Source organism: Patagioenas fasciata, chromosome 13, assembly GCF_037038585.1.
Source record: "Patagioenas fasciata isolate bPatFas1 chromosome 13, bPatFas1.hap1, whole genome shotgun sequence".
Lineage (NCBI taxonomy): Eukaryota > Metazoa > Chordata > Aves > Columbiformes > Columbidae > Patagioenas > Patagioenas fasciata.
This window is the reverse complement of record NC_092532.1, coordinates 9,558,992-9,572,501: the sequence shown is the minus strand read 5'-3', so window position 1 is coordinate 9,572,501 and position 13,510 is coordinate 9,558,992. Positions and strand designations below refer to the sequence as shown.

Below are 13,510 nucleotides of genomic sequence, written 5' to 3'. Positions count from 1 at the left end.
CTGTGTCAGTGGGGGTGATGGTTTTAAACTAAAGGAGGGAGATTCAGGCTGGACATGAAGAAGAAATTGTTGCCCCTGAGGGTGGTGAGAGCCTGGCCCAGGTTCCCAGAGAGGTGGTGGATGAGCCATCCCTGGAGACATCCCAGGCCAGGTTGGACGGGGCTCTGAGCAACCTGAGCTGGTGAAGATGTCCCTGCTCATGGCAGGGGTGGCACTGGGGGAGCTGGGAATGTCCCTTCAACACAAACCATCTGTGATTGACTCTGTGACAATCTGCCTGCTCTGGTAGCAGCAGGCAGGACACGGTTCAGCCCCAGCCCTCCAGTGGGGTTTCCTACACCCCAGCAATTCTTCCACACACCAGTTTCATGTTGAGCACTCCAACAAGACGTCAATTGCGCTCAATGCAAAAAAGTACAATTTTTTCATTGTCTGTTACCTTAAAACAGATTTCAGCAGGAGCAAACCCATCTCATCGTGTCCTCTGCTGCCCAGAATACCCTCTGCCTCCTGCAGACCCAGCTGAGGCACCAGCCAGCAGCACCACTGCTCCTGTACCCCACTTAAAAGCACACTACTGAGGACGGCTTGTTTACAACACAGCTTCTCTAAAACTCCCCTCATCTTTGGATTTGGCTGCTGTGGAGCGAAAGGCTGAACCTGTGGGCACGGGTGGGCTGTGGAGCCCACAGCCAGATCGCTCATCTGCTGTGCCAATGCCATACGGGATCTCCGCACACCCGGGAACAGGATAAAGCGCAGGACAGGTAAAAATGCAACTTCCTGTACAAAGTTATCGCAATGTTGTTCAAAGCTCCGTGCCAGAGGCAAGACAAAGAAGACAGGAATGAGGCAAAAGCTGTTCCCGGTCAGCCGGGGAGCCCTGCGTGGAAATGCCATGTGCACCCAGCTGCGAGCTGCCCGGCTAGCACCTTCAGCAAGATTAACACCAAGGAACGAAGGAAGTGGCGGCAGTCCCAGCACTGCTTTGAAGATTAATTTGTACAGTAGCAGAATGATAACCTTTTATACTAATTGGAGCCAAGAAGATCCAAACTTTGCTCCCCCCAGGAAAGCAGCGACGTGCAGTTGTTGCAGTGAAACCACCACAGAGAAACTAAGGCAGCCTGGAGACCCATATTCCTGAAAATATAGTGCATTTTAATTTTCTTATTTTAAGTTTTACTTCTCTAATCGTTTCCGATTTTGTAATGAAGAACGTAGTATTTTTCTTCAGTAAAACCTGTCTTCACTTTTAGGCCATCTCCTGTTCAAAGTTAAGCTCAGACTCATCTGAAAGGCACAAGAATCAGGTTTCACAAAAGGAGTAAACCCAAATTTGTCGATGTTGGAGAGAAGCTTGTACGAACATCTGTGTGTGAGTCAGGCCCAGGGCTCCTAAAGGCCGGGATAGGGTAAGTCTGGGGAATGGGGGTGCTGAGCAGCTCAGCAACAGAAACAAGTTCCCTCTGTTGGTGTTGACAGAAGGTGCTTTGGCAAAGGGCAGAGAGCAGACCACGACTTCAGGAAAACCCCTGCTGTCACATTATGTTATTTGTAAGATTTACTAATATGAATAACCGAACCCACCCTGAGTTGCACTTGCTGCAGGTAAAAGATGCATCAGAAGCCACTGTCAGGGTTTGGAGCACGAACTGATCAGGAACCGGCTCCAGCAGCTGCCCAAGCCGCGATGCTTCGATGATGCTTAACTGTGTCTGTGCTGACTGCAACGATTGCTCATCAGCAAGAGAGACCTGATACCAACCTGCTCAGGTCATTAACGACACATTCGAATAAAAGCCACGTCAGCTTATTGTCCAAACATCGGTTTGCAAAGCAAGACCAAACATGCAGTTCTTTTAGATGCAAAAATCTGCCACATACAAACCCATGCAAAGAAACGTGTGTTTCCAGCAGAGCAGCTGAGCTACGTGTGGCTGTTTTGCAGCTGCAGGCAGCAGGGCTGATTTGGGTTGTGCCGCCAGCGCCCACACAGACCTGCACCGCACAGACCTGCACCGCACAGACCTGCACCGCACAGACCTGCACCACACAGACCTGAACCACACAGACCTGAACCGCACAGACCTGCACCGCACAGACCTGAACCACACAGACCTGCACCGCACAGACCTGCACCGCACAGACCTGCACCGCACAGACCTGAACCACACAGGCCTGCACCGCACAGACCTGAACCACACAGACCTGCACCGCACAGACCTGAACCACACAGACCTGCACCGCACAGACCTGCACCGCACAGACCTGAACCGCACAGACCTGAACCACACAGACCTGCACCACACAGACCTGCACCGCACAGACCTGCACCGCACAGACCTGAACCACACAGGCCTGCACCGCACAGACCTGAACCACACAGACCTGCACCACACAGACCTGAACCACACAGGCCTGCACCGCACAGACCTGAACCGCACAGACCTGCACCGCACAGACCTGCACCGCACAGACCTGAACCGCACAGACCTGAACCACACAGACCTGCACCGCACAGACCTGCACCGCACAGACCTGCACCATGGCCCCGCCAGAACCCGCACTCACACCAACAAAACCTGACTCACGGCCCAGCCTCTTCTGCAAAGACTTGCATTACCAGCAATGGAAATCCCCACAGCCCTTTGTTCTCCAAAATGAAAGTATTTCAAGTTGTAGCGCTAGTAAAAAAATAAGGAGCAAGGAACAAAAGCGGCGCCGGTCGCCTGGGAGAAACCCAGAAGGACTGAGGGCTCCAGCGCGGTGCCCCTGGGTGATGCCCACGCCGACCTTACACACCGAACTGCTGCCTTGGGCAAAACAACCCACGCTGCAAAAAAACAAAACGCTGGGAGAGCAGGAGCTCCCCTGCACTAACGCAGACAGGAGTCGGTCGTGTCCTGAACAGGGCTCTGCCGTGGGGGGAGAAACGGGGCAGAAGGGTTTGCACCCCGCATTACAAACAGGGATGGAGAGCATTTCTACCCAGAGTATGGAGACACCTGGAACTGAAGCCCTGTTTCCATGTGCCTCCAGCTCCAGGTGTGTAAGAAATACCCTGCGATGCCCACGGGCTGCTGGTCTCCTCGGAACGTCGCTCTGCGGTGTCTGTCACCCTGAGCTCTGGCATGTCGGGCCTGGTGGGTGCTGCACACACAGCCCGGCACAGGGAACACCCAACAGCCCAAAGTGTTTCAAGAAGAAACGAGAAATAAAGACTATGTTCCCTTTTCTGGAATTGGGAGAAGAGGGAGGAGCAAAAGCAAAAACTTTTTTGAACAGCAGGAAAAATAAAGAAATAGGAGGAAAATGTATTTATACAACTAAAATTATTAGGGATAAAAGGTGTAGTAGTTTTTCCCCTTCACTCCTGTGGAAGCAAACTGAGTTTGATCCAGAATGGGTACCAGTGAGGTACCGTGACCCCCAGAGAGGTACCGTGTCCCACAGTGAGGTACTGTGACCCCCAATGAGGCTTCCTCACCCAGGACCCACCACCCATCACGCGGGCGCAGGGGACATCAGCACCGTCAGCATTTCCCCAACACTGCCTGCCCAGTTTGCTCAGTTACTACAAGCACATCCAGAACTGAGGGCCAAGTGCTGTTCTGCTCAGTGTTCAACTGCTGCAGCAAAAATGCAATTTGGACTATGCAAGCGGGAGCGTTTTGCCATAAAGAGACAACTCCTCTGCCGCAACCCCCGAGCAGTCAGTGTGACCGCACAGCCAGAGGTCCTGGCACATCAGGAAATGGTTTCGACGACTGGTATCGCTCTTGCTGCGATGCTCTGCTCAGTCTAAGTCATGAGTAATCTGCGTCTGGTACATCTGTGCATCTACACCAGAAAGAAGTATTATTCATATATGGCATACATATTTTTATAAACCCCTTCAGACTGAACTCAAACAGAAGGAGCCCCCGGGGCCGCCCAGCGCCCGCCCCGGGCAGGCTGTGAGCAGCCTTATAAGGCTGGTAGAGCCCGACCGGCCACCCCGTCAACCCCGGCAGAAACAGTTCCTCGCTCAGCAACAGCCACACACATGAAGCATCTGACGCCGTCGGCCCTGGAGGGCAACACAGACACGGTCTTTAAACCACTCTGCGCTCGTGGCTGCGCCAGTGCAAACGACATCTCACTAGTTACCGCGTCCTTCACATGAGAGGCCAGGGAGCAGAGCTAGGAGGAGTTCCCTCTTGTAATTAGCTCTAGAGCTGAAAGGCAGAAGCTCACATCCTCTTCCACAGGGCAGGAGCCCTCTGCAGCAAGGGCAGCCTCCCGGGGAGGCGGCTGCAACGTGTCCGAGTGCAGAACCCGCGTGTTTCCTGCAGCGCTCAGCCCGCCCGGACACCAGGACCACCGAACATCCTGTGCTGTTCCACGCCTCTGGAGCTGGGGCTTCACAGCCCCAACATAAAGCCTGTTTAAGGTTAACCATCAACAGGAAGGTTGCGTTGAGAGGAAAACACTTAAGTGGCAATGCAGATATTGCTCTGCTCCGCTTGCCCCATGCGCCACGGCAGGCAGCCCCGAGGTGCAGGTCCCTGCGTGCCGCTCAGGCTCTGCCCAAAATCAAAAGCAGTGGCTTGCTTGACAGGCAGGCAGAGCAGTCTGGAAGGAGGAGGTTGTTAATCTGGAAGGTGGAGGTCTAACAACCAAGTGCTTTTACCCTGAGTCACCGCTCCAGCTCACGCTTCAGAGTTAACCAGAAACAGGGCGATTTGCTGCACATTGTGCTTGGGCCACTTAGGCTGGATCTCAGCTCGGTCCCTGGAGGACAAGAGCCTTCAAGTTTTTTCTCTGTTGAGATGACCAGAATTAAGTGAGCAGAAAGACTCTTCCCCATCCTCACTCGATACCACTTTCCAAGGCTGACGCCTCTGAATGGGAAGCATAAAATTATTCGTGTCCTAGTTATTTAGCCAGCGGGAGATAACTCCAGCTCCCGGCATCCCTAGCGCTGCTCAACAAACCTGCTCTGTAAATAACATGCAGCCTTTAAGCTGCCACGAGTGGATGAAATAAAAGGGGAACTGATTCATATTATAACTGATCCTCTCCCTCCCGAAGCACCTGCGCCAACAGTAAGCTTCTTACGCGGCGCAGACAAAACCCCGTATCTGCATACCCTGCGCTGCTGCGCTCAGCCTCGTTTGCCATGGTAAACGCTGGTGTGTCCCCGCTGCAGCAGCGCAGCTGGGTCACCAGTTGTTGTCCCCCCAGCAGAGCATCCATGCAGAAGCTACGCTGCTGCTCTCGGGGCGGCTCCCGTGCCCGACCCGCACACTCGGCAACGCAGAAAAGGGAACGGGGCAGGTGCTCCCAGCGCATACAATAACCAAATTTCCGCCTGGGATTTTCCCAATGGTTATTTGTCATTTTCCTTTTTTGGCAATAGTGTGACTTAAGTCATAAGAGGAGTTAGTGTCATCAATAGGGGAAGCGACAGAGCGAGTGACGTGGCATCGCTGGTGCTCACAAAGCTCAGCCTGAGCTGGCGGGGCCTGGCAGGAGCTCCTGGGGGATGCTGAGGAACTGCGACAAGGAGGTGACAGGAAAGCGGATGGCATTTTTTTCCATAGCACAATGCAGTAGATGTAGGTTTTAATTTTTATTTAAAGGTATCCATACCGAGCTTTTGGCACAACTAATAATACTGAGAAGCATGAAGAAAAGCTGAACGAGAGGAGGCAAAGCTTGAGTCTGGAGCAAAACGAGAAATCTGGGAATGAAGGAGAGAAGCATGAACTTATTTATTTTCAAACTCAGATTTCATCTGGATAATCTCACCTCAAGCCCAGTCAAAACCCGAACACTTGCAACGAAGCCCCAGCAGCCGAGGCTCCAGTAGAGCAGCTCACATGCTGGGGCTGGTCAGGCCACGCTCAGAGCCCAGACTCTGGGTGAGGTAAGAGCAGCCGAGTCTGACACAGACGCAGCATTTCCAGCCACAGAGGGAGGAGGAGAAACTCCTCCCTGGCACAGCACGCGCCTGCGCCATCCTGCGTTACTCGGTTCTTCCCCAGCGTACTGCAGAAAGCCTTAAAAATGTGCACTACTTGCAGAGGGAACCTACCAAAGCATCCCCCATGGCTCGGACTGGCTGGGTCTCCGCGGCACTGCCTGGGAATTGCAGCCACTGAGAAATGACGCGGAGCCCGCTGGTGGCAGTGCCAACACACAGACCTGGTTCTGCTGATGAAAACCCATGGCAACCTCTGGCCACAGGAAATACGGCCACAGCTTGAAGACATCAGGCATAAGGGGCAGCAGCCCTAATGAAGATGGCAAGTGAACCAAACACAGTACCTTTTTCCCCGTTTGTTTCTCCACCATGTCGTTGCTGAGAGAGAAATCTTCTGGCTGTGGTGTTTTAGAACACCCACCCTTGGGCATCGTTCTGCCTTCCTTACTTGATCTTCATTTATGCTGCCATCGCCTCATCATCAACCGTCTGTTTAGAGAGAGGAAAAGAGAAGTTAGATGTCTCAAAACGATCTTTCCACTGGGGAAATAAGGCAAGATGCTTCCCGCAGGGATGGATCCCTACCGAGCTCTCCAATGGCCACCCCAGGATGGTAGAGCAGCTCCAAGTGCCGTGCACCGCAGACCAGAGCAGGCAAACCCGCTGCTGGCTCCTGCACCTTCCACACAGGGAGCAAGCCAGGACCTGCAGCTGCAAACATGGCTTGTTTCTTGTGCGAGGCATGGCCTAAAACGGGTTGTGCCCTAACAGAGAGCAACATCCCTCCTGTTCTTCATCTACAGCATCACTACAAAGCTGCATAGAGCTTCTTGTGGCTACAGCTCCATCTGGGGTGTGGGGACAGAGATCCCGGGCCGGTGTCTGGGGCAGGGACACCTCGTCTGTCACCCCAAATTCCCAGACACTCGCAGCAACAATACATGCATCGCTAAATTACAAAACCTACTTATAAAATGCGCTTCTTGAACATGCCACCGTTATGAGAGAAGACCAGACACGGGCAAAGGGGCCCAGTGTTCTGGGTGCTTCGCCACAGTCTCCTCACCCTGCACCGCAGTCATGGCCCAGGTGAGACAATTTGGGGAATAACAAAGCGCTGCCTGCTCCTGCCATGTGTTGCCTGGTTACAGGGCTGAAAAGACAACCGACATCTGAAATACAGCAAAGCATGAGCTACAACAGGGATCAGAAACACTGTCTGAAGCCAAGGCAGGCGAGGCCTTTTTAGGTGAATAAAAATATCTCCTCTCTGGAGACCAGAGGCTAAAAAGCATCGGTGCAACAGTATATCTCCAAGAAGTGACCCACATCAAGCCCTACAGCAAAGGTCTCGTACTTACGCTGAAACGGCATAAACAGGCACCATTTGAAAACTCTTTCCCCAGCTAATTGCCACCTGACAACGCTACACATTGCACCCATTAACTTCTTATAATAGCGGCTGGGTTTCTGCAGAGCTACAATTGCAGGAAATTGTCCAGGAACAGAGTCATGCAGTGCTCCATCACAAGATGGGAATTCTGTGGGTGGGGAGAGAGAGAAAACAGAGGAGAGGAGAGGAGCCAAACCCTCTGGTGTGCTCAGGCGAGGGGACGAAGCTCTGGGGACTGTGACCCGTGTCGCGGCAGCACCAGCAGAGCCCAGCGCCTCTCACCGGGTGCTGGTCCCAGCACCGCAGCCGCCGGGGCAGGACATGGCGGCACAGGCTGGAGGGACACTAGCATGGCGCTTTCATCAGCCTTGTATTTTACAAGTTCCCTGGAAATCCCTTCATAATTTAAGTGCTTGATTTACGCTTCAGAGGATTTAGGGTCCTTTGGTTTGGTTTGTGGGTTTGTTTTTTTTTTTTTTTTCAAAGTCATTCAGAAGCCCCATCCCAGCCCCGCAGCAGCACAAATTCCCAGACCAAAGCACCAGGCACAGACAGTGCTAAGACACCCCGGCGCTGGCATCTTCAGCAGAGACTCTGCTTTCCAAGGCAGCTCATCCTCCACCCTGACTCCTCCACCTGCACCACAGGAGGACAGATACCCGTGTTTAGGAACGGAGGCTTTTGGGGACTGAGGCCTTTTTGTGCCCCCTGCTCCCTGCGGGGACAAGCTGTCGTGCTGAGTTTTGGGACCCCAGCCCTTTCCTTCTGGATGCAAGAGCAGGAAAGGATCCGAACTGGCAAAGACATGAGCAGGCTGATCAGCTTTCCTCATCGCTGCAGCTGGGGAGAGTGCAGAAAATTCAGTATACGCACCCAGCATGTCCATAACGAGAAAATGCAAAGAGAAAAATCTTCTGTTAGAGCGAGGGAATGGCTGCAGAAATCTGCGCGTCCAAATTCCTGCTCTTCATCATCTGAAGGGCCTGAAGCCCAGCACCGGTGCCAGAGTTCAAGCACCACAAGGGCTGACTGAAAACAGCACCTTAAAAAGGCAGCCAGGCCGTGCTTGGGCATGCTCGGCCCCGTGGAGAGAGCCTGGAGCTCACAGAACCTGCAGCCAAGAGCCAGCAGCTCCGGCCGCACTGTCCTCACACTCCCAGCCAAGGGCTCAGCGACACCGAGGTGCCACCAGCTCCACTGAACGCCCTGGAGCCTGAGGTGTCCCGTGCACATCGATGGTCCCAGGCACTGCAATTGCTTCTTCCAGAAGTGGCTTCAGACATTGACAGCCGCGAGAACTCACTCTGTCAGCCATCACTAACCGATTTGTAAAGTTTAAGAATGTTTTTCCCCTCAGTCTCACCTCCTAGTGCTCATTAAGGTGCCGGAGCATGTGCCGGGGAGGAGACAGGAGCCAGCAGGAGCGCCAGGTCAGTGCGGAGGACATGGAGTCGCCCACCCGCACAGATTCACTTCAATATTCACTGCAAACCTAAGAAGTGGAAATTCAGACGTGCCAGGCAATGGAAATTTATTTGCACTTGCAGACGATATGAAAAACAAGCAGTTTCACTTGCGCCGGTCATGAGCACGAGGGCCAGCACAGCTGGACCAGGACACACTCTGCTCCGGACCACAAACAGCCAAAAATTAAAACCACGTCATTTCCAGTGCCTCAGTAAAACTGCTCCATGGCCTGCACGCTGTCAACTTATTCTCAAATAAATTCTCCCCACTCCCGACGTCTTTGTGGCTGTTTGTAACCGGGGTAGGTACCTATTCACGTGGAGCTTCCAAAACCTGTTTAACTGAGAAAAGGCCAGACGGATGCCAGATTAATTCTGCACCCCTTCTGTTCATCTCGCTGACTCATTACACTTGGAAAGCTGGCTGCCTCGCGTGTAAACAGAGCACTGGCCTGTTTAACAGCTTGGAGGGAGTATTACATTTGCACAACAATTACCAACAAGGCTCGCAGTCTTCATTTCATTTTTAAGCACGTTTAATAAGAGTCAGAGGGGAGGTACAAACTCCCGGGTTGGAAGAGCGATCCCCAGCTCAGTGGACTGACAGCCGAGTGCTTCAAAGTCACAAATCTAGGGCTGCACAATTACACTTTGGCTTCAATCCTTCCTTAATCTGGGAGCTGGAGGAGCCGCCCCCTTTCCACAACACCCCTCTGCACCTCACTCCCCTACCAGGAAACAATCAGCACCCTTCCTATTTAGGAAACAATTAACTAAGCCCCTTGAACTGGATTATTATATGTCTGCTGCACAATAAGAAATGGGAGATGGAGTGAGTGCAACAGAATATAATCCCTCGCATCTCTTTGGGAAAACAAAATGAGATGTTTTCCCCAGTCAGCAGCTGGCCCGGCTATGGGGGCTGTGCTCACTGGCATGGAACCCCTTGAGCTGTCAACACCCTTTCACCATCAGCACCCCTCCAACCATGAGACACCCCTGAGCCATCAGCAACCCTGAACCATGAGACCCCTCGAGCCATGAGACCCCCTTGAGCTATCAGCAACCCTAAGCCATCAGCACCCCTCGAACCACGGGACCGCTCGAGCCACGATCACCCCTTGCACACACCCCCCCCCCCCCACCAATCCTGTCCTCTGTCCTTGCTGGAGTGAGGAATCAGCAGATTTTTTTTTCATTATTATTTTTTTTATTTTGCCCAGGGCATGCCAAGCCAAAGCCACACACGGAGACCAAGCATTTCTGAGGAGGGTGTCAAAAGGCAGTGGCCCCAAAAGGGATGGGAAGGGAAAGGAGGGTGGTGTGTCCCATCAGGCTGGTTGGGAGGCTGTGGGGACCAGGCACACCCAGTAGCCGGGACTGGGCTCCCAGTGAAGGCGATGAACAGATCGGGACAGACCGAGACATACACGGCTGGACCCCACTCGCAGGAGGGATTTCTTGTTAATGAACCCAATGGACTCGCTGTACATTAAGTCCCTTACCCCTACCCCTCCTGCCCTCACAGGCACAGCAAGCAGCATCCATATTTGACAGGAGTAAAAGCAAATAGCGCTGAAGTCCTCCAGTGCTTCCAGATTTATATCCAAGGCAGAGCAACAGCTTTGCCCAGTCCTGCCCGTTTCAGCCCCTCTGCCCTTGCACCCCCGTGGGACCGGCCCCACAGGCTCCCGTCATCTCCAGCTGGAGCCACAACAAATCAACTCATGTCCGGGACCCGTGCGGTGCATCCTGCCCATACCCTGACAGCTTGGAGGAAAAAAAGCTTGCGCAGGCTTCTTGAAATGCCAGACAATAAGAAGAAAGCTGGCTGGAGGCTCTTGGCCATTACAAAAAACTCCAGTGTGAGGATGGCAGTTAGAGGCACAGACGTTATTTGCACAAATTCAACACATTTGTTTGGTCTGAAAAGGTTGGAATATGAACAAGGCCTGCTGAAACATGAGAATTTTAAAATCTCAGGCTCCTTTCAAGGGCCCCGTCCCAAAAAAACAGGTGCCCTCGAATCTTTGAATATTGCCTTAAAATAACAATTTGCATAGATCACACACAAAATTTTATTCCCCTGGCCTTAGCACTAGAAAGTGTGGGGAGAAAAACTGTAAATTAAGGTCTTTCAACATGCTGAACCGTGCCTTTCTCCATCACCAAGATATTTGTCCCCCAGTGCAGCCCGTCCCTGAGCCGTGCCTAACGGTGACACCTGCGCTTAAGTCCCTGTGTTCGTCACTAACAGGCTGTGTGTTCAAAAAAGCCACCATCACATCCTCAGCCCAGCGCTGCCCATGCACAACCCATTCTGTGCTCTTCCCAGCACCAAAGCCCAGATCCTCACCAGTTTTTCCTTTACCTGTCAGGCCTACACAGCTCAGGGTAAGTACCTAAACCTGGCTGTGAGCACTGGCAGGACGTGCACTTTGGGGAACAAGGGACCATTGTTTGTTGCACTCCAGCTCGGCTCCAGAAGAGCAAAGTCCATTTTCCCCAGCACGGTACACAGCGCGGGGCGGCGGGAGCTGGCACGGCAAACACGGCGTGTTCCAGGCACTGGCCTTACAACCAGGTAACCACAACCATTAGCTATTAATAAGATAGCGCAGCGTGAGGTGTTAATTCTTGCAGCTGTTACCAAAACAAGGGAGATGGAGGGATCTCTGCGTTTCCCTGCCCAAATGCAGCGGTTGAAAAGTGCACTTGCCTGTGGGGACATGAAGGGTCACCCCACTTTCACAGCTCCGTCACATCCTCACCTTCAACCCAACATCTTTCTTTCCCCTGGGGAACTTGCTATCTTTTTGCTTCTGGTTTTTAAAGGGGGATGTTGCTGCTCATCAGGAGTTCCTACAGATGAAACATCCTTCTTCAGCTCTTTGCGCAGCTCCTTCTTTCCTGTTCTCAGAATCAACGCCTGGTCCCCACAAAAACAGTCCTTTCTTCCACCTCTCTCAAATATTTATTTCGCCTTAACCCACAGTGCTTCCTGACCTCCTGACACTGCGGGATGGGTTTGCGTGGGGCTCGGTCCAGGCTTGCTTGCTTTCTCAAACACACGCCAGCCAAGCGAATGAAGGTAGCTGTTAGTATTTCAATCATTTGTGAAACAGATGCACTTTCCCGGTGTTTATTAGGACCTGCAGAAAATAAAGCAACGGAGAAGCTCAGCCTGAGTGATTTGCGCACATGGACGTGCACCCACGTCTCCAAGGACCGCGGCCAAGATGATGCTCAAGACCTCACTGAGCACTGTCGAAGTCCATATCCTCAGCAGTTCTCGAGCGATGACTCGCTACACAAAACCATCCCTGTAAGGGGTGAAATTCAAACCACAGTCCCTCCACATGTCACCCAAAGGCATCACTTCCCGCTCCAGCATCTGAAGAGCAGGCAATGGTCTTGAATTATGACAACTCTTAAGATTTTCTACTACACAAACTGCTGCTATTTAACGAGATTATATTTGGAAATTTCTGCCCTGTGAGTCAGAATACTCCAGCTGGGACCGTTCTCAGGATACACAATGTCCGAAATACAAGCGAGCCTTGACAGCACCCTGAACCCACGAGCAACCTCTCTGCCTGTGTGGTTTCTCCGGGAGCAGTTTTTCCCACAAACCCTTCCCTCAATTATCTATATGCAGCTGCCTCTTGATATTGCTCCACTTCTGGATGCCGCTGACTCTCTGGTTTCTGGCCAAGGTTAAAAATTGTTGTTTCAGTCGGTTCTCCGAGCAGCAGTCTGGGATCAGCTGCGATGGGGAAACCTTTGGAGCGGGCGGTGTGTGACAGGAAGGCTGGAGCGGAGCAGGGCGCTGCCACACCATCACTCAGAGTGGAATTGCCATTACAGCACCGGTATCCTTGGGATGGTCTAGATCACCCATTTGGACTCATTGTTTTGTCCATCTCCCCTCTGCTTCACACAGAAACCCATCAGGCTTCAACCAGGGGAGAGCTGTAACCATGTCTGCCAATGCAACCATCTGCCAGACTGCTTGCACATCAACCTCCCTCAAACAGTGATAAACTCCACTCAGTTATTCGCACTGCTGCTGCATATGGGGAAAAGTATTGCTCTAATTAAGCACATCCCAAAGAGCCATACAAAGCCAAGCTGTGCACCTACAGAGGGATAGGCAATGCTGACTTTCAGCAGACTGCACAGTGTATCGCACGTCACATGCATTTAAGAGGAAAAAAGTCAGTTCAACCATGCTGCACACAGAAAAGAGGAGAGAAATGCAACCCTGATGTGTTGGGGAGTGCGAAGCCTCAACTCGCAGCTCACGGAGATGTGAGCGGGACGAGCCGCCCCGGCACGCACGGTCCAGCCCCTGCTGCGAGCCTGCCTGGTCCCGGCAGCGGGACAGACGGGGATTCCCCAGGGCTGCTTTATTCTGGCAAAATTTACCAACCAACACGAATCTGCATGATCTGCTGTGTTCCCAGGCCGGTTTGGGAACTGGGGCGTTTGGGTTCTGGGTCCCCCCGTGCCAGCAGGCGGCTGTGGCTGTGGTTTGCTCTGCTGAAGCACAGCTCAAGGGCTTTGTGAACATCAGCCAAGAACCAAAAACAAGCTGGGCCCGATTTGCAAGATGGAGAAACATGTTAGCACAGACAATTCCTGACCGTTGCTGTCCTTGATGCAATACTGACTGGCTCT

The 13,510-nt window shown here is 52.6% G+C and overlaps 1 protein-coding gene across 5 annotated transcripts in view; it reads right to left on the bottom strand.

The window, feature by feature from the left end:
* Nucleotides 1–13,510, bottom strand: part of ANKRD11 (ankyrin repeat domain containing 11) — a 137,104-nt gene that overhangs the window by 29,488 nt on the left and 94,106 nt on the right. For 4 of the 5 annotated variants that reach the window (XM_065848301.2, XM_065848300.2, XM_071814541.1 and 1 more), the window contains one exon: nucleotides 6,316–6,460. In XM_065848301.2, the coding sequence (XP_065704373.1) occupies nucleotides 6,316–6,402 (87 nt within the window). In that variant the 5' untranslated portion in view covers nucleotides 6,403–6,460. Of the gene's footprint in view, nucleotides 1–6,315; nucleotides 6,461–11,601; nucleotides 11,956–13,510 lie in introns of those variants that run through there. The other variant, XM_071814540.1, reaches the window with a different exon arrangement.